General features: G+C 44.7%; 1 protein-coding gene across 1 annotated transcript in view; it reads right to left on the reverse strand.

The window, feature by feature from the left end:
- SFMBT2 (Scm like with four mbt domains 2) overlaps nucleotides 1–27,153 on the reverse strand; it is a 122,870-nt gene that overhangs the window by 14,660 nt on the left and 81,057 nt on the right. The window contains exons 10-16 of the mRNA XM_074573219.1: nucleotides 24,297–24,379; nucleotides 20,673–20,799; nucleotides 14,073–14,186; nucleotides 12,725–12,767; nucleotides 12,121–12,191; nucleotides 10,868–11,007; nucleotides 3,045–3,154 (exon numbers count right to left, since the gene is read on the reverse strand). Of these exons, the coding sequence (XP_074429320.1) occupies nucleotides 3,045–3,154; nucleotides 10,868–11,007; nucleotides 12,121–12,191; nucleotides 12,725–12,767; nucleotides 14,073–14,186; nucleotides 20,673–20,799; nucleotides 24,297–24,379 (688 nt within the window). The remainder of the gene's footprint in view (nucleotides 1–3,044; nucleotides 3,155–10,867; nucleotides 11,008–12,120; nucleotides 12,192–12,724; nucleotides 12,768–14,072; nucleotides 14,187–20,672; nucleotides 20,800–24,296; nucleotides 24,380–27,153) is intronic.

A 27,153-nucleotide genomic window follows, 5' to 3' on the forward strand; every position in this document is an offset into this window, starting at 1 on the left:
GGTCACTCATGACAGCAGAGTAAAGTAAATGCAGGTTGCCCTAGGACTGAGATAAGGCATTCCTGGCCGTGCACGTTTGGGCATTTGGGCCAGTGTAAAAAACAGCCTTCTCCTCACCATCCTCCTCCCTCCTCTTTGCTCTACCCCACTGCAGCTGCCGCCACAAACAAACAACAACGTTGTCAAGATCCAAGGAGTTGTCAGTTTACATCAGAAGGAAGGCGGTGACACGACATGTCACATTACAGCACAGACGCTCCAGCTGGCTGTAGAGCTGTCATCATTAGCAGCACGACACCACTGGGAGATGGTGTAGCTGGAAGTCGGTGTAGACAGGCATTTGCTCGTAACAGGTCTCTGTTTAAGATTCTGGAGCACAACTGACTGTCACACCTGATGTAATGTGTCATGTGCTGTTTGTGCATCCCAGGGTAACTGATTTCATGAGCATGTTTTCTTTTCCAACCACATGCAATTAAAACCCTGATACGCTTCTTGATGAAGCGGATTAACCAATGTCAGGAAGGAAAAAAGAAGGAAGTCCTACGGTAGCCAGACAGTCTTAGGGCATGTCTACCCTCTGTCAATCCACTCTTAGAAGTACTCAAACTACCCGCAGGCAAGTTGGTATGACCAGACAGCACCACTCTGTGAAGAGAGCTCCAGCCTCAAAAGCCAGATGGAATCATGGAATCATAGAATCGTCTAGGTTGGAAGGGACTTTTAAGGTCATTAAGTCCAACCATCAACCTAACTCTGACAAAACCATCATTAAACCATGTCCCTCAGCACCCCGTCTACCTGTCTTTTAAATACCTCCAGGGATGGTGATTCCACCCCTTCCCTGGGCAGCCTCTTCCAATGTTTGATAACCCTTTCTGTGAAGAAATTTTTCCTAATATCCAATGCTGTCCAGCTCCATGAGCTCTGTCTCCTCAGAGGACAATGCCACACTGATTGAGAATACATTTGTACGCTTGGAAGTCACTCCAAAACTTGCTGTCCCAGCTCTGAGCCTGTAATGACCCATTCTGTAGCTTGACAAAGTTGAAAGATGCTGCTCGACTCGCTAAAGAGCTGAGATTGCTGCCTACCCCAGGGTAGCCATCATATAGGAACACGCACACAGCTTGTGACTGGCTGACCAGCATAAAATACAAATACTCCTTGTTGGAAAGTGCTGGTATACTTTTATCTGGCAGGCTATGTGGATACAAGATACATCCCAGATATATATCCTGGCTGCCCTGCTAAATAGATGGGAGAAGGAAACAGATACAGGAACGAATGTGCAGAAGCATCTCGGAGGAAGGTAACGGAGATGGAAGCGCTCATTAGAGTATGATTAGCACATCAGGCAACAGTGAGGAAGGATAAGTGGTTGATGTGATACGGATGAGTGATCATCTCTAGCAGCCCATGTACTTATAACTGAGTTGGCTTTCCTGGTGTAAGCACACCTGGAGTCAGCCAGCTGCCTGGGGTCTCAGTGGATTGGGCTGCAGACAGAGCTATCAAGGACAAGACATCCCTGCACTTGATGGTCAGGTAAATGTTTTCCAGGCTGCCTTCCATAAGAAATAAGGATTGCAGCAGCCTTAAGAACTAGATACTGCTGCTTTTGCACAAGGCGGATCCCCACACTCAAATGAGAAAGGCCAACAAAGTCCTATTTGGATACTGCTAATAGGAAAACTGCCTGTAAGCTCAAGCCTTTGAGGGACAGGACATTAAGCTGGGGCATTACAGCTTGATTTCACAATTGCTAAGTACCTGTAGAAGTGCATTATACAATATTTGCCACTACAAGGTGAGGGAGCCTGGAATCAATGAAAACCAGGTCATGGATGATAACTTGCTTTTAATGAAAATCTGCATGCGCAAGGATGACTTTTAGATTTCCATCCACAAAATTTCCATTGACAAACACAAAAACATGACTTTCCACATGGGTGAAAGAAGCAAATTAAAAATAGGATTTTCTAGTAGCTATTCATTTCTAATTGCAATCCTCCTTTAGAAAAGCAGTTTCTGAGTATGCAGAATAAAAGGTTCTCAATTCTGTCCCTCAACCAGAGCACACATCAGCTTTCTGCAATATCTGCATGGCCAAAGATCAAATACAATAGCAATCAATAGTGCCATGTTTAACAGACAATCGTTTCAAATAACCAAGAGAAATTTGCTTTTATTTGAAAAGGAGTAACAGAGTTCAGTATAAAGGGTGAGATTCACTGCATTTAACTTCAGTACTCAAAAAGTCAAGGTGACCAAGTTAATCAATGGAGAGACCTGTCTTCAAAGAACTATTGACATCCGTCTTGAAGTGGGAAGAATTGCTCTTTGGAGGGACTCTGGAGAGACCTTAGGTGAGACTCCCCTCCATCAGAGAGACAATGGCTGTTGAAACACATCCTAAATGCAGTGCCCATTACATAAAGAAGACATAAACAGGTACATTTTCAAGTTGGAAGGGGAAATTGAGTATCTTCTAGATACACCGTTTTTGTAAGTGTTGTTTAGATGACAATGGAAGCATATATTTTAGAAAGGCCTCAAATCTTGATCTTAATTCCATATTCCCTACTTAAAATGTGTTCCTGCTAGTTTGTTTGCACTTTTTCTTTGTGCCATCCGTTCATTCTCGACAGGTTTTTCTGCATTAGAGTGACAGGCTCTATATTAAAAGCAGTAATACTCCTACATTTAGAAAGTCAGGAATTGAGTTAATTCAATAATAGCCAAGCTTATAGGAACAGCTTATCATAAAACTCAGGACTTCACTGAATAAACATGGCATTTTTCATCAAAATCTGGATGGCTGCTTGGAGAAAGACAATAGAAATGAACTGTTCAGGTGAATATTTCATTTCTTAAGTTGCTATGGAATGAGTTAAATAATTCAATGAAGCAAAACGACAATTAGAAAAGTAAAACTCTCACAGTAGAAGAAATCTTTTGTTCTCTTTTTTTTTTTTTTCCTTCCCCCAGCCAGTTCCATTTTTGAAGCCTCACAAATAAAAGAGCACACCCTGAAGACTTACTTTGCTTTAAGCGTTTCCTCTTGGAAATTCCACTGAGGGTCTTCCACTAGCTGCAGTTCTCGTAAAACACTCCCTGGCTTGTAGGCTGCATTGATCACCATGCTGAGAACCTATTGAGAGACAAAACCGACAACACTGATGGGTTTAAAAGTAGTCCTTGACCACACTGAATATAAGCCCAGGTGCTGTATAGGCAGGAGCAGCTTACAGGTGTCAAGTTAGGTTCAAGGCCACACCGAGTTAAGTGCCAGATGCAACGAGAAGGGCTCCCAGATTAGATCAATGTGCCAAACATATTGGAGATGACACATCGATCTGATACGGTGACTGAATTAAAGGCTGCTAGCTAACCCCAAAGATCTCCTGTTAATCAGTATTTTTCTTTGAGACAGACCCTCTCACCCAAAGCTGATTCCATTCATAGTGGCTTAATTTAATAAAAAATTAAAATACTTCTGATGGTTCAACGAGGTACAGTTGTGTGTACTTTTACACACTAAAGGGGAAATCCACATACTTGAGGTCAGCAATATGCTTAAGCATCTGAGTGCTGCGTGCCTTGACTGTATTAACAGAATATTAACGAAGTCTACACAAAAAGAGTTTGCAGGAGGTGTGCCTGAAACCCAGTGTGTGTCCACTCTGTTCAAAACACATCTGCCAGTCCATTTAATCCAATGCCTCTGAGAATAAAAATGATTCCTACTATTGGCTCAGGGAATCCAAGCTTTAATAGTCTGCACTTGGCCTAAGGAGCTAAATATAAGAAAAACACATCTCTTAACAGCACCAGACCATGTGTTTGAACACTCTGCATTGTACGTACATGAATGACCCCACAGTGAGTCTGGACTGGTTTTGATATAATTTAGCTCTTTACCTAATGCCTGTTCTTAATTCTTCGGGGGACTGCAAATGATTTCAGTACGAGGAGCTTTAAGTTTCCCCAGCACCCATGAACATGCTTCACCAGAAATTAAAAACTGACTAGGTCATATTGCAAAGAGCAATGTGTTTATGTTTTGGGTTGGTTTTTTTTTTTCCTGTTTTTTTTTTTAATCCAGCAACCTGAGGATTTTCTAGTCCTTTGAAAACCTCATAGGATGAATGAAGCCCTTCAGGCAAGGGCTTTACTTAATGCTGCATAGTACCATGTAAAGTTGCAGTGATTTGAGTTGTCTCGCTCGGTTATTTACTAGAAGCAAAACCTGATTTATCATTGGGCCTTTGGAAATGTTACTCGAGCTGCTTTTCAAAAAAGTGTGATTAGAGACATCTAAAGCAACTCCTAATATTAGCACTAACGTCCGGTTTAGCTGTGATCATCTGTGCATCTCAAAGCACTCTATGAGGAAGGGGAGGAGCACATTCCCTATCTCACACAAGGGGAAACTACAACACAGGTTTACCCACAGCTCTCTCATACCATCACACAACCCGCCACACTAGTTACTAAGCCATACTGAATTCACAAGAGAACAAAAGAAACCTTCTGAGGGAGCGCATCCAGTTGCTCGTCCGCATCTTTTCTTGCCTGCTTCTCACCATACAGTCTGATAGGCCACTGGTCTCTGGCACAGACACTCAATGCAGGCAAACCAAAGGTGGGTTTTCAAAAAACATCAAGTGCTTGGATAGCTCCCATGGTCATTCACAGCTCAGATGTTCTCCCCTCTTGAGCACATCCAGGGAGTTATTTAATGTCTACACAGGAGCTGGTTGGGAAAGTTCTCCTTCAGCACACTTCTACACTCACCCTGCTTGCTGCTGGGAAAGCTGGAAGCAGAAAGCAAGCGTCTCTTGCTGAGCAATTCCCACAAACAGTGCTGTCCTGCTCCTTTATCAGGGTGATGGTGTTTGTATGGGTTGTCAGAACAGTTAGGAAACAAGCAAGAAAAGAAAACCCAACCCCGCAAATAACAGTTTGGCCATGCTTGGGTGTTATCCCAGACTCCTAATCAACTCCAGCCCTGCAAAGACACTCACAGTACCAGGACTTTTCTCAAAGCTGGCTTGTCATCAGCAGGACTCTGTAAACATCTAAACTCAGTTTAAAAAAAAGAGCGTTTTGTAAGAGTAATCATTTCCCTTTAAGGGAATAATTATTTTTTTTTAAAAAAAAAAAAAGCTTTGGATTTTACTCTTCTTGTATCTCAAAAAAGTCACTAAGTTTGGCATTATACCCTACAGCAGGAGTCCATCACCACGTTACCAGTGTTACCTTCTAACAACATTATCACTTCATATTACACACCATTAAACACTAGGGAGAAAAAAGAACACTTTGTTTCCTGTGGAAGAATTAGCTGTGATTAAAGCAAAAACAGTGAAGAAACCTGGACCAGTTTCCAACTTGCCAGTTTCCAACTTTCTCTGGAGATGGAAAGTTACTGCACCCGTATCAGACTGGTCAAATTTTGCTCTGATTGACTAAACTCCCTTTGGCTGGACTGTGACCCGTCTGAGATTTTGGTAGTTTATTTTCAGCCCTCTCCAGCAGGAATGGTTTGGGTGCAGCCAGCTATGCCTCAGGATCATAGAATTGTCTAGGTTGGAAGGGACCTTTCAGATCATCAAGCCCAACCATCAACCCAACACTGCTAAAACCACCACTAAACCACGTTCCTCAGCACCACGTCTACCTGTCTTTTAAATACCTCCAGGGATGGCGATTCCACCCCTTCCCTGGGCAGCCTCTTCCAATGTTTGATAACCTTTTCTGTGAAGAAATTTTTCCTAATATCCAATCTAAACCTCCCCTGGAGAGAGGAGCAGAGGGATTTACGCATCTACGAGGTTTGATTTTGATACTGCTGAACTTTGGATTTTCAGAGTCAAGTCGGCTGGAGCCACATCAGTGAGCATGAGCACACAGCACCACCACAGGCTTCCACCCAACCTTATAAGCACCTGACATCTTAGCTATAAAGTCTTCCATGTCACAGATTTTCAAGTGCACAAGGGCCCTTTTCTGAGCATATCTAGATGTTCCTGATGCCACTGGGCAGTCCAGCACCTTTCTTCCCCTCATAGCTTTTTTGGTATTCACACATTTCCCATCTCTCCACCCCTCTTCATTAATGGTCCCAACCCTGGATGAAGCCTTCTCAGGAGGTATCAGTGATGAGGTAAAGTTCAAAACACTGTTACCTCTTCTGCTGTTCAAGATTAGAATCCTTGTGAGGAGAAATTAAATTTCCCTCCTCCACCTGAGATGTGAGCCCACACCTCCTACCTAACAGGAGAGACCCTAACTCCCAGGCTAGCCTCAGGCAGGACAATAAAAAGTTATTTTCTTTTCTTTGGAATAACGATGTGTCTGTGGGACAGAGACAGAAGGGAAAGGAGAGTTCTTTGGGATTCTTTCATTAGATGATCAAGCATCTAAAAGTGCACTTTCGTCACAGTCAAGATTGTAGCACTGAAGTGTTGACATGCTTATGAGTTTGTGACATTTCAAAAACACAGATGTCCAGACCCTAAGCTGGAGTAACTACACTGATGAGCTTAAGTCCACAGAGCAGTCTTGAGGAGGATGTTAGTGGACCCTCTTGCAGAAATGCATTTATATCTTTCCAGACTACAGAGGTTTCTGCCATTCCAACACCATACCCAATCACTAATGGTAATGCTATCAGCCCGGCTCAATCATACACATAAGGCTCAGTAGAAGCTACTTAATTTTCTGAGCACCATGATTTAATTATGCAAATTTCTCCTAAGAACTCATGCTGTGCTCCAAAAAAATCCAAGTTGCGAGTGCAATAGCCTTCTTTCACAAATGCTGCCTGATTTCTCCTGTTTGCATCAGTTGGACAGTCACATTAAGTCCATTTTCTTTTTAAAGAGAGAAAAAGAGCACTGAGGCTAATTAATCTTTACAGCATATTTCCCTAAGATATGGTGGGTCATAGATCACCTGAAGTCTTAAAAAGACACCTCATTTTGGTTTACAATGTTGCCGTGGTAAGTTGTTGGCACAGATGGAAGAGCTATTCAGAAGTACGTTTTTAGATATTCTGACCCAAGAACTGAATCTAAAGCTGACAACGTGTTTATTTTAATTTAATTTAAAGTTAGCATTCATTGCATATCTTAGCTACTATACAGTCACTATTTTTCAGCCCAGATGCAGTTGCTGGATAGCAATAGTTGATACTGCATTTGGCTCCAAGTTTCGACTTCTTTTCCAAACAAGTATCTCAGGAATGAGATAAGCTTCGCAGCTGATGTTAAACAACAGGCATTACCACCTCACTGGCCTCTTGGAGTGAAATAAATCACAATAAACCACTGGTCTCAGCCGAGGCTTGTGCTGGCACCAGGAATAACAAACCGCTAGGCTTTAAAAATCAGTTTGGCAACAGGCACCACAAGAGTTACCCGTCAGTCACCTGAGGCTTTGCACGGACGCAGGGATACACGCACACAAACATGCACAAAATTGAAATTTGGTCATACTACCAAATAAGTTGCACTCGCTCTCAAGAGTTTGCTGGGAGATCTCATCTCGTTCAAGGGCTGCCATTCTAGAAGGCATCTAAGCAGCTTCCCCCCTGCAGAGCTCACAACCTCTGAATCCAACACCAGGACAAAGCCACTGGGCAGAAATCAGGGGGATGCAGCAAGAACGCAGAACTCGGCAGAAATGCCTGTTCTGCTGGAAAAGAGGCGCTGCACAAAAGCAAACCTACCCATGCTGCTCCTCTCTCGACACCTCAGGTGAGAAGAGCCCAGACCACTCAAATGGAAGGAGATGCTCCTACTCCACACTATAAGGGTATCTCCTAACATTGTTTGATCCAGAGCCAAGCAGTACTGACCCACAGCTGTCTCAATATTCGCATCCAGGCTGGTAGCACCAGGTTGTTTGGAGCTGCATCCCGGATGATGCTTCACTGCATCAGTGATGGAGGTACAGAAGGACAAGGCCTTGGTGAAAAAGAGGGCTGGGGAGCATCACTAGCCTGGTCTAGGTGTCTGGAGATGTCCCTGCCCATGGCAGAGGGGTTGGAACTACATCTAGATCTTTAAGGTCCCTTCCAACCCGAACCATTCTATGCTTCTACGATCATGAACTACAGTTGTGCTGCATTTCTTGATACGACCCTCACGGTTGAGCGTGGAGGAAAGCAGAGGATGGGGAGCTACTCCCTCAGCACCCAGCCAGGAGCAAGGTCTCCCATCACCTGGTGCTAGCAGGGAGAGGACATCTGCTCTCTTGCTTTAGGTAATCCAGGCTGAGGAATGGGGCAGGACTTGGTTGTTCAGCTGTTTTTAGTCTGGGGTTTCCATCAAGTGCCAAACACAGCAGCATCTCCATCATGGACATGCCCACTGTGAACTGGCTGGCAACCAGCACAGATTTTTAACTAGAGCGCATCTAAAGGCAGTGAGTTATGGCTGGAGACCGGGGTGATTTAAAAAGCTCTCGCCAGACTGCTACTGACTCCACTTTTCCTTCATAGCTGTTGCTTTGAGTTGTCTTTCCCACCCTCCCCTGTGTGTTGCCGATGTAAAGCCCATGTATAATTTATCTATTCCAGACAAGTTATGCTGATGCATAATTTACAACGGCCTGCAATTTTCCTATATAGTGAGAGAGAGATAATTACAATGCATTTGCATTCTCGGGGCCACATCATCAGTGAGTGTAAAGCGAGACAAAGGCCTCAAGCTCAGCACCAAGACTGGGTTCGGAGGGATGGGGACCCTTGTGAGCTCTGCAGCTCTGCAAAGCCTTGTGGTCGTGGTCTTGGGCTAGAGGAGATATGTCCTGCACTGTTCTCACCACTCAGCTCTGCAGTCCTTTTGGGTGCTCTGGCAGCTGCTACCGATCTTCAACTTGATGCAGGGATGTCTTCTTTGCCTCTGCTCGCCTCCTCTGCGTGCTGGGTACCCCTGTCCTGCCCCTGCCCATGGTTCTCTGAGCTGTTGAACACCTTTCTCGTCTCAGCAGCAGCTGATAGAAACCAGGTGTATCTCCCCTACAGCAACACCCTGAATGTCTTCTCTTCACTCTTTACCAGAATTTGGACCTGGTCCCCGTGGACAGAATGAGCTTGAATTTATCTACAACTTAAACACTGACCAATGCCCGGCCGTTGCCATTGTCCTGCTCCTTGGGATGTCATTCATGTCTCCAAAAGCAAGATGCCCATGTCTCATTGACACTGCTATTTGCTTGTTCAGCAAGTAATTCTGTAAGGAGGCACAGCAAGAGAAAACAGCCTTTCTGCAGGAGACTCGGGTTGCTTTCCACAGTTGATAATTGGTCCCATTCTTGAGGAATTTGGAGAAGCCAGTGTTAGTCTGTGCAGCAAAGCCCTAAGATACTAGGGGAGGACCTGGCAGAAGCTTTGCACTGCTTATGTTTTCAAAATCCAAATTCCAGCAGGAAAAGAGGAACAAACATTAGCATAAGTATTGACTGTGTATGCCTCATGTTTCCCCCATGTTGCTTTTCATTGCCTGTTTTTCAAGTAGCAGCAGATTGCTAATGCTCCCCACCAGCAAACCGCTATGGACTTGCTTTCAAACTTGGCAGCTGTCAACTTTTGCTCTGCAACCACTTTATCCTGCTTTCTGCTGAGGGCTATTTTTGACTTGCTTCTTTGAGACGCAAATGTCCCACCTGCACAGGCAGCTGGATTACTGGGCGCTCTTCACAGCCCTGCCTTCAACCATGCAAGACAAACAGCAGTGCTGTTGTGTATAAAGCAGGGCATGTAGGTGATGAGGAACTGAATGGGGACACGGGAGTCACTCTACAGTACAGTACAGAGGTATCTTCAAAAGTGACGCGTGATTTGGGAGGAATCTCACCTTTCGGGTGTTTCTGTTCAGGGCTGGGATTCACCTCATTTCAGACAACTGCAAGCACCCTGAGCTGGGCACTGAGCATCTTGCAAATACATCAGACAAATGGAGACCTAGAAGTTCCCATGCCTTTCCACCAAGGGCAAAGGGACCTCAGATATGCCCCTGCATCCACATCAAGAGGGGTTCATAGCGGTAGAGATCTGAAAGCTGGAAGATCTGGATTTCTAGAAGACCCAGGTCAAACTGAAATGGTGTCTAAGACAACAATGGCACGTTACTTATCCAACAGTACCATTTTGCTGTCCCCTGGCACCTGGACCCATGTTACTTCTCATCTGCATATGGACTGTAATGTGTGGAAAATATTTATGCATTGTTTTCAGACAAGCTAGCTTTTCTCTGAGGTCAACAGCAAGCCCTCAACACTCTGAATTTGGCCCAAAGCAAGCACTGATTTGGTCAGGATGAATTGAACACATGGTTGTACTCTGCCACATACACATTCAGCAAGAGCTGGGCACACCACAGCTTCCACTCAGGACATCACACACCCCGCTTCTTGGCCTTTTGTCCTGTTCACTTTGGATCCCGATGGTTTGGGCCCCATCGGACCATGGTCACACATACAAAGGTGTCATCCGCACTGAATCTGCTGTCCCACTGGCACCATGGATGCTGAGAAACAGGTTCATAGCAACAACTAGAGAGATCCTCTTTGGTGATGGTTCTGGTCAGAACATTAATTCGCTTGCACAGTAGCCACAGTTAGATGAAACTTGCTCCCAACTAACAGAACGTCCCATGTTTCAAAAATGTCACCTCTCCCATCAAAACTTGCAATGCACATACCTACCCTCTCTTCCCAGCTTGCAGTTTTAACTTATGGAAACCACTGCAGAGCTCCAGGACAATTTTGGGTGCCTTCTTTTCAAATTCTAGGCCTAGCAACCCACGACCCATGTCTTCCCCTGAAGTCCCCCCAAAAGATAGCTGAGCCGTACCTCTTTGAGGACCAGCACGCACTTGCCAGGCCCGACAGACTGAGGTAGCTCTGCTATTCTGCCTTTGTTTAAATATGGACCTGAGAAGCAGCGGTGGTTGATGTAGAGCTGGGGGCAGCAGTATCTCCCATTGATGGTGCCTGCAAGGAGAAAGTAGTGTTGATGTGCGTGTAGCACTTTCGTACAATAAATCAAGGACCCTTCTTCTTCCTCCTGGGTGTGGGAAGGAGGGGAGAAGAGCAAAGGAGGCACGAAGAAGCCTTCCCTGGGGCAGGAGATAGAGAAGCCTCTGCTACTCGAATCCCTCCAACATGAGAAAAGCAAGTGCTTTTAATAGCAACTGATTTAGCAAATGGACACGAGTGACTTAGGTGCAACTTGCCAGAAAGGGAACATATTAGCTGCCTCTCGCAAATATGGAATACGCTCAGGGAGAAAATTCAGGTGGAGAGCTCTACAAACCCCTGTTCAGCTACTGTCCAACCCAGTAAGCACTGCGGTGCCATCCCCCTGACCAACATGGATCTACAGAGCAGCTCTCTTTGTCCGGGCTGATTACTCTGGATCCCTTATAACGTATGGACAGAACTGGGTACTATTAAATGTGGTTCACGTGCCATCCAAGTGGTTATCCATTTTTTGGTTATCGTACCCAAAAAGAGTCTGTTTCTCCCTGTTTGATTGTAACGGGGCCCTGGGATGCTGGCTCAGATGCCACTGTGTGTCCTGCAGCCTGCTGAAATAAAGGGAGTTAAATCCTGCCCCTCCTGCAGAGTCTACGCAATTAACTGGATGAATATTGCACTCTCAGAGCCTCCTGCCATTGCTAAAGGGGACAAACATTTGCCGTTAGCAGAAGTAGCAGCCGTGCCACACAGACTTGATGCCAACACAGGGACCCATTAAGCCCTGGTGTAAGCAATTTCATGGATGCCAATTAAAAAGCCGCATCCATCTCCACCAGGGTTTCATTAGCCTGGCCCTAACATCATTAGCTGAAATGGGCAAGCTGCAGGGGAACTCCAATAACCCCAGCAAGACACGACGTTCGCACATGGGAAACCAGACCCTCACGTGCTGTACATCAGAGACTCCTCGCACTGTTGGTGGGTCCACGCCACCTCACACCCCCTGAGGATGTGGTCCCATCTCCCCAACCATATGACATCCTCATTCCCTTTTTGGGGTCATCCCCCTCCATACAGGCAACAGGTCCTTGAAATAAGGATCCTGCTGGCGCCGAGCAGCTTTACCTGTTGTGTCTGGCTGAGGAACCGGGCAGAGGTCATGAGGTATTTTCTCAACAGGCACTGTGGATGGCAACCTGTTAAACAGCAATTTGGTCTATTTAATAGTGTCAGATGGGGCAAAGGGGCAGAACTAGCCTTCAGGATGGATCAAGAGGTAGAGATACCTCAAATGCCACCCTGTTTTCACACAGTTTATCATAGCCCAGGGCCTGCATATTGCACAAGAAGGAGCCAGATCCATCACTCCTCCAGAAACAGTCTTTAGTCCTTCAGGCTGCAAATATTCATGCTTAGGTCCCTTAAATTCTAGTTTCTAGAAACCGCAAGGACTAGACAGGGAAATGCCCTCCTGGTACACATCCGTCTTCCATAAGCATCCCTTACTGGCCATCAGTCACTGGCTACACAGCCCCAGCTGGTAAAATTTTTCTATTGCAAAAGCTTTCTTACATGTTCGCAAACATTTTAGATTTAAAGGAACCCCCTTGCCAACTCTGCTGCAGCATCGAGGCAGTAGTTAGCAAAGTCACTCAGTTGCTGGGCATTATCCCTCTGGAAGACCTGATGCATCTCTGTAAAAGCATTACCATAAGTAACAAAAACTTACTGCTTTTCTGGCTGCACAACTGCAATTCTTCTCTTCCTTCGCACTGCAAAAAGGAAGCAAGGAAGAAAAAAATAGTTTTTTACCCTTCTGTCCTATAAAGTATATTCATAACGCATAAAAAGCTGTATAAATGCACTGACTATAAAATGACTCCTAACACAATGAAATGGTACTTAATTACTATCACCATCTTTTCTGGGTGTTTTTTAAGTAAGTCACTACATCATTAAAACCTACTTTAAACACGTAATAATACATTTAATCTTTCCTCTGGAATGCTAACACTGTGTTTTATGGGATCAGTATAAAAAAAAATTAAAATAAAAACACAAATATTTTTCCATACAGAAACACATATGGATAGGATTACATTTTACAAGCATGATTACCTCCAGCATAATTTATCCCTTGCTATAAATTGCGATAAGGCAGCATAATGTTGCCATAGCAGTATTCTCCCAAATTAGGCCCCGGCTGCCTGATTTTTAACTTAAGCATATTTAACTCTTCAAAAGGGTTGACACATTTTAAAATTTGCCTTTCAGATGTTAATTAATATAAACAGCGAGGCTAATTTTTCGTCTGGTGGCTTGAGCTCGGGGTTGGATAGTTTCTGCGAGGAACAGGAGAATGACACCCAGCCACTGAGCACTCAGGAACTGCCTTCAAATGCAAATGGAAAGGAAAGAAATTGGTCTTATTACGCACTGGAGGGAGGACAAAACACTACGGGCTTAACTGTGCCAGGAGAGATTTAAATTAAACACCAGGGAAATCTCCGAGCTGGTCAGGGAAGTGAAATAACTGGATAGATACCCTGGGAAGGGGCAGAATCTCCATCACAGGAGGCCAGCAAACATTTCTCAATTTAGATGGAGCAGATCCTGTTTTGGAGAGGGAGCACCTGGATGGCCTCTTTATGTCCGTTTCGCTCTATATTTTATGTTGGGGTTTTTTTCCAATTTGAGGTCCTGTGTCCTGAATTCACTCAGCTGCCCGAGTGAACTTGGCTCAGCGCAACGAAACCTGGTTTTACTCCGACAACCCCATCGCAAACCAACAACCCACGCCGTGCAACCCCAAACCACGTAAGACCCTTTCCCAGAGCTAACAATCCCATTTTTAGATGGACTGGTCACACAGACAAATGCAAATTGCATAATACCAGTGCTGCAGAGTCTGAACATTAATTAGATCTATTATTATTTATTACAGTACACTTACAGCCTGGTTACCAGCACACTAGTCAGGCTGGTAGTTTCAAAAATTGGATTATAGACGTAAAACAAACTCCCTGATAAATACCTTGATGTAATAGCTACGCTGCTTGAGGTTTCCATGTACTTACAAACAGCTTTGTGTGGTGGAGTTAGGTTATAAGCATTCGCTTCACACCAGCCAACTGGGAAAATGTCCATAGACTCTACATCAACTATGTACTCTGGAGAGGGCATCTGTAAACCTATAAACACAAATTTATAATGTAATTTAGACATGGGAATACCAAGCTCAGAGCCATTCGAGCATTCATCATGAACCAGGGGAAGCAAATGATGGAACGCGTAAAAATAAATCTGCTTCCCTGCATCAAAATCAGGCATCATTTCATCTTCAATTTTGCACAGACAGCAATGATAAGGCTGTTGCATTTACAGTGCAATGTGATTCCAGAGAAAAATCCCTATTGAGAGCACACTGAGCACACAGTGAGGCAGGCAGAAGCCAGTAAGGTTAAACATGCATGACTCTCCCCAACAAGACGCCCTGATTGCCCCTTTGGTTTTTTTTGTAGAGTTGCACAAGCAAGTCAGCAGAAGGCCAGTTGGGTGCTTGCTCTTACTGGCCAGAGTGTGCACATGGGCTGTAACAGGATGATAGCTAATGTGATAGACCTTCATGCTCCAATGCCTCCCTGAAGCTTTTTCATGTAGTTCTGCCCCTGAGTCACTGTTTTTAAGGGTGAGAGATGACCACTCTTCTGTCTAGAGGTGCCACAAATTCTCCTACATTACGACACCACCTGATCACCCAACAAGGGAGAGGCAGTAAAAAAAAGTAAAAGAAAAAAAAAAGTGCAATGGTTTTAAACTAGAGCAAGGCAGGTTTAGATTAGACGTTAGGAAGAAGTTCTTTACAATGAGGGTGGTGAGACACTGGCACAGGTTGCCCAGAGAGGTGGGGGAGGCCCCATCCCTAGAGACATTCAAGGCCAGGCTTGATGAGGCTCTGAGCAACCTGATATAGCTGAAGAAGTCCCTGCTTACTGCAGGGGGGTTGGACTAGATGACCTTTAAAGGCCCCTTCCAACCCAACACATTCCATTCCATTCCATTCCGTTCAAACGCCAAGTGGGACAGATGCACTAAGATCTCTGACATAATACTGACTCCAAAACCCCACTGAAAATCTCTGCTTAAAGCAAATCTCTTCAGTTCGGTTATTACGTCTCCTTTAGAAGACACTCTCCTGTCTTTGGTTTATGTGGGTCACACTCAAAGCCCATTGCAGCAAATGGAAATGCTCCTGCTGGCTTTGAGCTCTTTTGAAAACAACCCTGGGTCCTGAGTCAAGACACCATTTAATTACTCCAATTGAAGTCCATCTGCGCTGGCACAGCCTGGTCAACAACTTCACCTCCCTCTGCCATTTCTACCCTAGAACCTATATCTCCAGCACCAGCATGAGATGATCTCCTAATAAGAGACCAAAGGATCAGCAGCTTCCCCTGCAGCATCCTCGCCTTTGCATCTGTTACAGCATCTTTGCCTCCTGCTTAATGCAGCAGCGTTTGACTGTGCACAGCCAGATGACTACGGGGAACTTCCCACTAATGAATGTTCATCAAGGGCTTGCAGTGTAATTGAAACAGTAATTGAACTTTGCGATGGGAATGGTATCGAGGCTGCGACGCGGCATTTGGATCAATCTTGTCTCTAGTAATAAACTTGCTGCACTTTAAGAGTGCGTGGCTGTATGAAAACCCAAAGGAAGCAGGAAAATAGGTGCTGGTGCTCACACTGCTGGAGGAAATAATTAGAAAAATGAAATCATGATGTCTGCATAGATTCATGGATGTCTTCATGGTATTCCTCTGAGCCCTGCATTTGTTCACATATTACACATTGAAGAAGGTCTCTATTTCACTGGGACATGGGGAAGGGAAGAGAATGGGATGAAGGCACGCGATACAGGACACAACCTGCTCATATGAGCGGCTGAGCCTCAATGCGAGGGCCCAGGAGCTGGCATCCCCTGCAAAAGCATTTCCCTCCATGAGAAACATACCAAGGGGTCACTGCTCAGTTTGAACCCGATGAAAGCTGTGCTCTCCAGTGGGCAAAACATTTTTGTCTAATGCCACAAATCCAGCAAAGCAACTGATGTGAGAGCTGCTGAAATCAGTGGCAAGACCGGCACGAAGTGAGCAAGTCATGGATCGAGCAAGAGATAAACACAATCCCCACTGAAATTTCACCAGATCTGGGAAAATCCATTATTTTCACTACTGTAACTGTTCTACAGTGTTATTTGACCCAATAAACAGATCAGATGTGCTTTCCTGCTTGCAAACAATGGTAGATGGGACACAAAAATTTTGGTTTCAAAGTTCACAGCTGCAGCTGCCCTGATGAGCAAGGGAGCACCATGATGTCTGTTCTCCTGCAACACCGCTGTTCCTCTTGTAAGACATATTCACAGCTACTCTGTCCTCCCAGGCACTGCTTCTTCCCGCTGGCAATTGATAACCCTGCCTTCCACTTCCGACACCTTGCTGTTCCATCTGGCCTCACTCATATAAGTGGAAAACAGCTTGTTCAAGACTCATTAGTTTCATTTGCTGCATTTTATGCTGCCGTCTTCTCAGACTAAGAAGTGTCCACGAGACTTGAGAGGTTAAAGGAAAAGAAGGGAACAGGGAGATTGGGAATAGGGTGAGAAAAACTCTCCTACCACAAATCTGGGGCACAGTAGAGCAGCAACTCCGCAAAACACTCAAAGGGAAAATTATGGAAAACCTCCCTGGCGAAGTGATTAACAAAAGGGTTTTCCTCAAATTCCTTGGCTGTGCAGAGAGTGTGCGTTTATTACTTGTATAAATTCACACCAGAAAGCTTCAGCTTTAAAATCTAAAATGAACGAGTAAAAATTAACAATGCAGATGATGAGTAATAAAGTAGCAGAAAGTGATGGGATGCGCACAGCCGCGGATCATCCCTGCGCTCCTCTTCCACCACGGGGGAACTATACTGCTGCTCATTAAACGCTCGCCCTCAAGTTTACAGAGTTTTGCTACTGTACAAAGCATGATTTATTAAGCAATGTTCCCTCATGTCTAACTCGACGCTGCTTAACTACTGCGTCCTGTTTTACGGCTGCAGTTTGGGCTGTCAAACAGCGAAACTGGGAGGGCAACAATGAAAGCTTCAGACGCGCCCGTGATAAATGGTGGGACCCGAGGTCTTCGGCGATGGGCTCCCATGGTAGTTGGGGAGTCTTGCTGCTACCAGAATATAAATAATCAGTTAGAAACAATAGTGTATTAATGGAGTCCAAAAAAACATGCCACAGTTCAAGCCACATTTATTTTACAACTCTGCAAGCAGGGTTTTGTGTGGGTTTTTTTAATGCCTAGTTTTAGCATAACGCTGTGCATACTGTAATCACGTATTTCAACAGCAGCAAAGACTTCTTTTTATTTTTGCAGTCTTTTGCATCTTTTCCTTTTACTACAGATCATTCTGTTCCTGGTATTGAGATATAAAACAAGTGTAAAGCATCTATATATCAGAATCCAAAAGACAAGGAGATGCAGACAGGGTTTGGTTTTTTTACAACAAGATGTAAAAAACATCCTTTAAGAAATCAAAAGAGTAAGAGGCAGGGAAAAAGAGATGAGGGAGGGGAGCAAGGTGGGAGTGTGTGGCTCTCTCCCTGCCTCTATCCGGGGTTTTTCAGGACTAGTTGATTTAAAGACCCAAGAAACAGCACTTCCTATCCACTATAATGGACAAGAGTTTAGTGAGCATGGAGTCCCTTTGAAAGTATCACAGCACATCCCATAAAATCTGCATATGAAAGTGAAGGCACCTGGCCATTTAAGAAGGGGAGTTGCCAAAATGGGTCAGATTCCTTGACCAGATGGGTGTGAATTCGACAACAGCCTTAGGGAGAACTGAATTTCAAATAAGTGTTGATTCCAGCTCTTGATTCCAGCTCTTTAACAAAAATATTTGCCGTGTCCAGGCCAGGCTGTAGATGAGCTTCAGCTACCTCGAGTCAGAAGGTAACCAGTTATCTCAGATGAAAACACCCCAAAACCCGCCACTGCACGCAGCTCTACCAAAAGCAAAGATGCAAAGTCGTACCTGCTCTGGAGATAATCCCAGAGGAGACAAAGTGCCCGGGGTGACAGCTCTACGTCAGGGATGGAGAAGGATGACAACCCAGCTCTCCCACATCCCCCACCTCTGCTGCGTCTTGGCACAAACTGCAGTTCTGCTCTCCTCAGATCTGAGATGGACCAAACCACGAGGCTTAGCAGCAAAGACACAAGAAGCCCGAATGGTTTGGCCTGATAAGCTTTAGCTCTTTAGGTAGCAATTGAGTTACAAATCTCTGAGAATCGGATTTATCACGGAGACATCATCTACCATATAATGCTACTTTCACAGAGCTAAACACCACAGAATATCTGCCTTTCTTATATTTTAGAGCAAGCTGCTAGCATAGATGAGGTACTATGGGTTACCTGACAATGTTTTTGCTAACTTTAAGGGCTTTGATTAGAGACCTTTCCTCTTGTACAAATTGCACCGCACATTGTGAGATGCTGAAACGCTTCTTGGGTTATTATAATCAATGCAGCACGATGCTGAAGATGATCTGCCAGGTGATGAAGAAGCCATACAGTCAGTATCAATCTGGCTTCCACTGTCTTCCAGCCCCAAAACACTGAGAGTTGAGCATCTTGCAGAGGAGGGAAAGTGACTTTTTGTACAGATCAGGCTTGAGACTTCATCTCATATGGGATCTTTGCAAGAAGCCCTCGTTGTGAGCCCTGTTCCTCTGTCCTTTCCTGAAATCATATTCCCGTTTACTCCTTCCTAGCTGTTTCACGCTGGAAGGGCCAAAGCAAACTTGCATTAATCTCTGAGAATGAGGGTTCACACTGCTTTTGCAGAAACGATCTTGACAGCAGCCTGGATTTAATGCACTTCAGGAGAATTACTCATGAGCCACCATACTGACCCACACATGGGCTACCAGAGAAGACACAGGAGACTTCTTTCCTCCCTCCCACCTCCTGCTACAGAGTTCCCACAGAACAAGCAGGTGTCACCGACTTTAGCAAAGGAAGGACTTGCTCTGTTTCCTCTTGATTCTGCTCTCTGCAGGGCAGCTCTGCAAACTTGGAGCCCAGCACAAGCTTCGTTTGTCCCCATCCCTTCTTCCAGTTAGGAGACTGGGAAACCAACAACATGCACTACTCCTTGAGCTGCAGAATATGATTACGCCTTGCTTTCCACCCAGCTCATCGAGACAACATACCTCTGTATTTCCTGGGCCTGTATGTAGCAACTGTTCAAGAAATGCTGCTCCTTCATCAGCCCAATCTCTCAGGGATGCCTTGAAACATCTGGTGGCATTGATCAGAAATGCATAAGCAGAGCTGCACAGTATCTACCAGCATGTGACTGACATCAGGTCTCCCTGAACCATCATGGTAGTTTAACCAAATACATTTTATTTTGCAAATGGGAGGGTTCCAGTAAGATGTTGATTTTTGACTGTGTCAGGGCTGGCAGCACAAGGGACCGCCTTATGCATTCATCAAGAGGCAGAAATACAGATCTTACAGAGACTGGTGATGAGCAGGACTATGGGCCACCAGAAGTGCCTTTGATATTTTCATGGTTCTCCAGAAGAAAGCAAAGAAGCATATTACATTTGCAGTTGATGCAGACCCAATTACTATTGATTTCAGAGGGAAACTGAAGCTCTTACATTCATTGCAGATGAAACCAGTAGCTTCAAACAACAGTGTGTTACCTTGCTGGGTAAAAATTAAACTATGTTGTAACAATGATGCATGTTACAACAACTTCATGGTTTGTCGTAGGACCCATCAAAACGCTTAAATGAGCATGGCTTTCTGCTCTTGGTGACTTTAAAAATAACACTGCTTTTAAAGTTATAATAATAAGAAGAATCCCTGTGTTGTTCTAAATTATACTTACTTAAGAATTCCTTGCCAAGATGAATTGAGAAAGTCCCAAGAGCAAAACCACATTAAAAACGAGCTCTTCTCTACCTCGTTCCAAGAAAGGTTTTGTCACGGTATTATGCTCTGTGAGTTTTTCAGCACTCTCCTAATACTGCTTGTACGGTGGTGGTGTTCTCCATGGGATGATTGCTTTCTAAAATCTGTACTACAGAGTTATTGCCTGCAAGAGCTCTCTTAGATCAACGAAAGAAATTGTAGAATCACGAAGAGGAGGGATGTGAGCATGTGATGGCCATGGTAAGGAACAGCATATATTGCAGAAGTCTTATGGTGTAGGTGGAAAAAAAGGAGTGAAAGGGAGAGGAAGGAAGGAATGAGGTTGCAGGGGGACAGGAGATCCCATGAGAGCCTGTTGGAAATCACAGTAGAAGTCCCAGCCACACAAGTCCATTCCCAGGACGGAGGTCTATCACGATGGCAGTGAGGGGGTTTCTATCATCAATAGAGATCATACTCATAGAGTCCACCGTGGATGGGAGGGTGGAAGGTCTTGTGGCTCCCTCATGGAAAGAGCAGGGGAAGATAATTCTTAATAACATATTATTGGTCAATGTGTATAAAAAAGAAAGGCTGGAGAAAGCAGTATTATGCAGAGGATGAAGCACAAAATTCAGATAGCATTTGAGTGAACCACACAAACACAGGAAGCCTTACAGCACATACCTTCAAGGTGAAGCCACATTAATCGTCCTTTAACGGAGGTGATAGAAGCAACACAGATCTCTGCAGGGTTCCTGGGGTTCACTGCCTCCAGCTTCATGTTCTTCGTAAAGCCACGGCTGAAGGATGTCTGAAAGAGTCAAGGACCAACACTGAAGCATGGCACTGCAGCACTGTATGACTTTAATTAGATGTCCACTGGGAAGCATAAATTTTGCATGGTTTGCTTCTCACTGGAAGTGCAGGATACACTGAAGAACACAAAGACATCCAGATTCAAAATGTCCACCCTGGACACTCATATAAAAAAACCAATGATGGCAACAAATCAGGAAGCAATGCATTTCATGGTTTACTTCAATCCCTAACTCTCAGAGACTGGGAGGAGGTTAGACCACACCAGCTCCAAGTATATTTGAATGCTTGCCACTGTCGGTGACGAAATACTAGAGAGAGGGCTCCCAGATCTGCTGTGCTTGAGCATCTCTCACCTTGCCAGGAGAAACCTCGTAAAGCAAATAACCCATCTTGCCTGAGACCAGAGAAACTTCTTCACACATTTAGTCGCCCAGATGGACTGAGGCTGGAGAAATTTGAGTACTTATTCAAGTATGTTTTTCCTCAGGGACTACTTTAAGCTCAATGTACAAGGTCCTTCTCTGTAGACTTCAGGTACATAAGTTCATGGGCTGCAGGTGGGTGTAGATGTAGCCAGTTGTGTTTACTGCTATAGCAGTACCTCTGTACACTTAAATACAGCACCAAAAAAACAGGTCTTTCACAGGTTATCTGCGGCCCTCCCACTCTTCTCCAGTGAAGGCAAAGCCAGGCCAGATATTACAGCGATGATCCCCAAATGAGCGGTCACCAGCCCAAATAAGAAACTCAGGACCAAAACGTGGGGTCATGAGCTTGCGAGAATGCAGCACCCCTCATTGTACTACGAGTTTGGGAGCAGCAGTTCAAATCATTCAGGTACCAGTGCTGTAGGCTGACATATGCCTTGGCAAACTGCTTCAGTCTGAGGTTGGCCTGCTGACCAGTCTCTCCGGCTCTTGCCAGAGCCAGGATGGCTCAGCCCCACCGTAACAAACCACAGCTCCTGTTTGTCACCATTGCAGATGATCCCAAGTAAAGAGGGATCCCAAGACCCTAGAACCCCCTCCAAAACCTTCCCCACAAGCCAAGCCTCAAGCTACTCTTCACCTACTTTCATCCTTACCCTCTGTAACTTCCAGTGTTCTCTCTCCCTTCACTCAAGGTCAGTCCCTTCTCAATATCCCACCACCATCCCTGAAAACACACTAATGCAACACCTGTGGCCATGCCATAGCTTCCTTTCCTTGCATTGTCCTCCCCTCTGTCCTACCCATTCTGCAACACATCAGCTCCAAGTGCTTGCATCTCTCTGTTTGCATGCAACAGCACAAAAAGGTTCCCCCTCTCGGCTAATTTTGACTAATTCAGATGGGTAATAATTGTCGCTGACTTAAAATGACACCAATCTCTTAGCCAGCAACAGAAAGACGGACTAGAATTCAACCCTTCTGCTATTTGTACAGCACTTAGGACCATGGGCTCTTCACCTTAAACAATCACCAGGAGCCCTTTGTGAGACTAAAAGCTTCTGAATTTGGTCTTTTATTTTCACCAAGAGGCTTTCCAAGAAAGCGCTGCTAGTCTCAAACGTTGCTTGGACCGTCACAAGCCTCGCTCAGCACACAGATCAGCCTCACCCTGCAAAAGCTGCCAATGGCCAGGACTGCAGAAAAGCAGGGTGAGTTTGTTTAAATGCCTTTTATGTTGCCTAACAAGGAAACGTCATTTATCATCACACCGGTTCCTTTCATTGCAATTTGGTGGCTGGAGGCTAATTTATACAGAATCAATGGCAAAACAGTTAGCTGGGAGTTTATTTTACTAAGCATTTGGTCATGTCAATCCAATTCATAACTGCCTCTCCTTGTTAAAAATCCCCCCTGGGGAAATAGTTACAGCATATCCACTTCCAGCATCACGTCTGGCTGCACTAGTGGAAGATGTGCTTGTAATACAGCTTCTATCAAAGAGCCGCTCACAGCCACGAAACAAATGGAGCGACCTGCCGGGGAGGTTGCACAAGCGACAACAGTGAGATTACATCTCTCTGCAGAGAACTGTGTTATCGAGAGTGAAAGACTAACAGACACATGTTCATCTGATGAATGTTTCCTTAAAAAAAAAAAAGAAAGAAAAAAAAAGAGTACTTCGAACTGATTTAATCTCCAGAGGATATTACGCAGAGGCTATTCTCAAGGCTGCCAGCGTTGAGAGCATGGATCCATTACTTGACAAAATGAAGAGAGGTATAAAGAAAAGGGAGGGGTGCTTGCAGAAGAGAAGAAATGCAGCAGTTGTCCTGCTCTGTTGGTGCGATGCAGCATTGTCCAGCTTCCCTCCGCGCTTTCAGAAACCTTAGCTTAGAGTCCCTTGAGGCAGAGGGTTTTGCACAGGATGGCACAATAAATGGGGCAAATAAATCCTAACTCTGACTTGATTTCCAGGTCAAACTCTGCCGATGATACAGGTCTTCTGAATTCATCAACAAAAAGTGTTCAAATTCATCAATTCACCATCACAGGTCTGTTCCAAGCCAGGCTGCCCTTGGGCCACCACAGACGAGGAGGACGATTTCACAGGCTCCACCATGCCGTGCAAAAACATGGCTAGTGTCTTGTGAGACTGTCTCAATTCTGCTTTTTATAAACACCCCGTGCCACGGTCTCATGACCGCCAAGTACGGTGGAAGGCTATGTAACCTCCAGAGGAACCTGCTTGTCCACCGTTCACCACACCGCTTCATTTCGCAAAGCCTTCTGCGCTCATTTTAGGTACCAACACATTTTCTTTCAGTTATTGATGGGATCTCAACTTCCATCAGTTGATGGGAGCACGAAGAAGAGCCCCAGGTTATTGGAAAAGTCAGAAGGCTACATCTGCCTTTCACCGCATGATGAATACCTGTTGGATCAAGCCATGCCAGACTCTCACTGCCACAAAACAGCCTGCAAAAGACTATTTCCAAAGCTCTGAATATTGATAGCCTCCAGCGTAATGATGGCCTCAAGCTCACTCGCACCTCACTGTTGCTGTAGCAAGGACGCACATGAACTGTCCTGAAGACCAGAGCATCCATGCGGGTTAATCACTCTTCTCACACTCTGAGCTCAACAGTTTCAACCTTAGCTTTTAAATCCATTTGCTTTGGTTAAATGTATCTCTTTGGAAGCCAGAGAAAACACCCGGCGTGTGATGGGCCAGATGACATGCAATTTTTTTAAACCCATTTATGTTTTTTTAGTAGCAGTCAGTTGAGATCTTTCTTGTGCTAGGTGCTATACAAAACCAGAGAGGAGATGAAAAGCAGGAAATCTAAATTAATCAGGTAAAGACAAAAGTAATATAGTATTTTTTTCTTTTACAGGGATGGAGACCTGAAACACTTCTGCAGCTTCTTTCAGAAGACAGACTCGTGCTGGTCTAAGGGAAACTGGGAAACTCTCAAAGGCTTTCTGCAGCTTTTCCATGCAAGCAACTGTGTCTCACATGGATCGATAGGAGCAATGCAAAGGCAAAAAGAAAGCTTACATTTCTAAAGCACAGGTGAGGCGCTGCCTCCGCTCCACACTGCTTCTGGTAGTCTGCCCAGTCAAAGTCCTGGCCAGAGTAACCTGCAGGATGACAAAACAGAAAGTGCCATCAGCCTCCATGTCACACCAGAGACAGAGCACGAAATGGGCCCCATGGGGACGACCATTTGTGTTTCAGCATCCCATCCCACCTCAGTGAACCATGCAGTATCAGCAGGCAAGTTCTCTGGATGCCTGTTTATACACTGTGAGAGCCAACGCCAACGCTTCTCCGGCCCGCACTCATACACCTTCTGGATTTTGCTTTGAAAACTGCACATTTGTTAAAAAGTAGTAAAACATATTTATTTTTCTTATTTTCCCTTTCTTGTGAGCATCTCCCAGGCTTTAATAAACCCATAACTACCAAGAGGTGCTACTGTCCCCATTTTCCCAGTGGGGCTAGTCATGGACTTCTTTCTTTTTCCTTTAGCTATCTAGAAGATGGGGTTATGGGACCAAACATCAAATGTCCCTCAGCAGTGGACAGGGAGAGGGCACGCACAACCAGAAGCTGATCCATCCTCTCCCTCAAAGCATGAGATAAATTCTCCTCTCCCTTCATTGATATAGGCATACCCTACATGACTAACTTTCCGGCAGCTCAGTATATGTGAGCTGAATCCCATCACAGCAAACTTGTTACCCGATTTTGTATGGAAATCTGGAGCAGAGCAGGAAAATGAACGCAGATTTCCCAGCTCACAGACTAAAGTCTCAGCAACTTCAGCCTCTGCTTCCAGGAAAAAAAGGGGAAGCAACACTAATTTATATGAGCATCTCTCAAACAGTCCCATCACAGAGAGACAAAACAGACCTCTGCTCATCCGTTCTTCTTACCTGGTTATTTAGGCAATAAACTCTTGAGATAGAGAGAAGGGTTTGCATTTGCTTTTGTTTTGGGTTTTTTTTTGCCTGCTTCTTAGTTTGCGTTTTTACAGTGCTTGAAACCAACGAGCACTAATCCTGTCCAGGGCTTTGTGATGATACTGTAATGTAATAACATTATTGCAGAACTACTCTCACTGGAAAGTTTCAGGAGTCACCTAAAAGCCAAATTCTTCCCTCAATCCCCCTGCTTGACATCTCAGCCTGGCCTCATTTCACAGAACACCCCTTCATGCTTTTTTCATTGACAGTGAAAAAGGGACACTCAAGATTAGATTGGAATGAATCATTTATGACAATGAAAACTGTGAAATTTTTGTAGGCAAGAAAACACTGGCATACTGAGTGAAGTCACCTATCAGTCACCCAGATCCAAGAAAGAAAAATAAAGTCCCAATCATCCTGCTAAGATGCAAGTATCTGGGATAAGATGGACTTCTAATTCTAGTGGCTGCACACATGACAAACAAATTAATGAGATAAAGCCTTGAGCAGAGAGGGTCCTAAAAGATGCCTGCCTCTGTGGGGCATCGAAGTGCATAATAATCAGAAAGCTAGAAAAAAACCACGCACAGAGAAGTGACTTATAGAGATATGTAAATACTTATAGAGAATGTTCATTTTTCATAACAAAAAAAAAAAATAAATCCTTGACCTGTTTTTTTAACAACCAGTTTCTGCAACAGTATTGTCTTTCTGCTTCTCGTCCATGTCCTTTGTGCTCTCCAGTTATTTGTCTGCCAGATACTTTTCAGCTTCATAGAAGTAAATGGAAAACAGGAGTAAAGCGCACATCATGTCAGAAGGGGATTCATCTGATCACATACAGATGTCTGCGGTGGAGGTGCCTACAGCTGTGCCTATCACCCTGGGTTCCCTGAGGAGTCAACGGAGAAACAGGCAGATCTAGAGGTGACCTGTCCGTCCTCCTGCAGAAGCAGCATAATCTCCCTGTGAAAGTCCTTCTCATTCTCCATTGACTCCAGAAGAAGATAGGTGATGAGCTCAGGTGGGGACAACCATGGCATAGCTGTCTACGTTGCCTTCAGGGAGCCAAAAACCCGCCCAACACCCTGCATGTTCTCTCATCTCCAATTTAAACCCTTCGTGGACAGGTTTTGAATCTTAATTGCAAGCTACACAAAATCTTGGCAGAGTGAATGGAAAAAGTATAAAAACTCGACTGAGTTGTCATAACACAACCACCTGTTGGCTTGGCCCTGCACCACTGAAATTGCAGGAAGGCCTTTTGCTGTAGACTTCGCCAGAACTCACTTCAGCAGCCCAACGAGGACGACTCCAAGAGGAGCACGCTCAGGAACTGGCTTCAAACAAGGCTGGACCTGTATATGGCCTCTTCACGGAGCACCATGATATGAGCTAAACGTGAACCTCCATTAGCACCTGGCATTCATATACTGTTATCCTTTAAGGCTCAGGCCAAGTAATAACGTTCAAAGCTTTGCTTGCGTGATTCACCTGCTGCTCCCCAAAAGTGTAAAGACTCATTGTGTTTTCTACCTCGACTCTCAGCATGGAAGAGCCCAGCAGTTCAATCGGAAGCAAATATCACAATACAAATGTATCAGAGGTTTTGGAAGTGGCATTTCCTTAGTAAGCCTTACAACTAGGAATGCTACTGAAATGTTCCCCCCCTCCTTAATAGCTCATAAAAAGGAACAACGGTTGTTAGTCTAAAGGGAAGTGGTCTATAAATCCAGCTCTAATAAATATAAACAGCGCTCGTTCAATGTTTATACAGCAGCAGTAAATGGGTATTCATTTTTGGCACTGTACAGGGAAATACCGCTCTCTATTTCTAGTAGCAAATGTTTGAACCTCCTGTTCATGACTCATTTACTGTATGTTTAGCTTCAACAAAGGCCTGATAGGCAAAAAGGCAAGAGAATGGATATCAGACAAACAAA

This window comes from Larus michahellis, chromosome 1 (genome assembly GCF_964199755.1).
Source record: "Larus michahellis chromosome 1, bLarMic1.1, whole genome shotgun sequence".
NCBI classification, from domain to species: Eukaryota; Metazoa; Chordata; class Aves; order Charadriiformes; family Laridae; genus Larus; species Larus michahellis.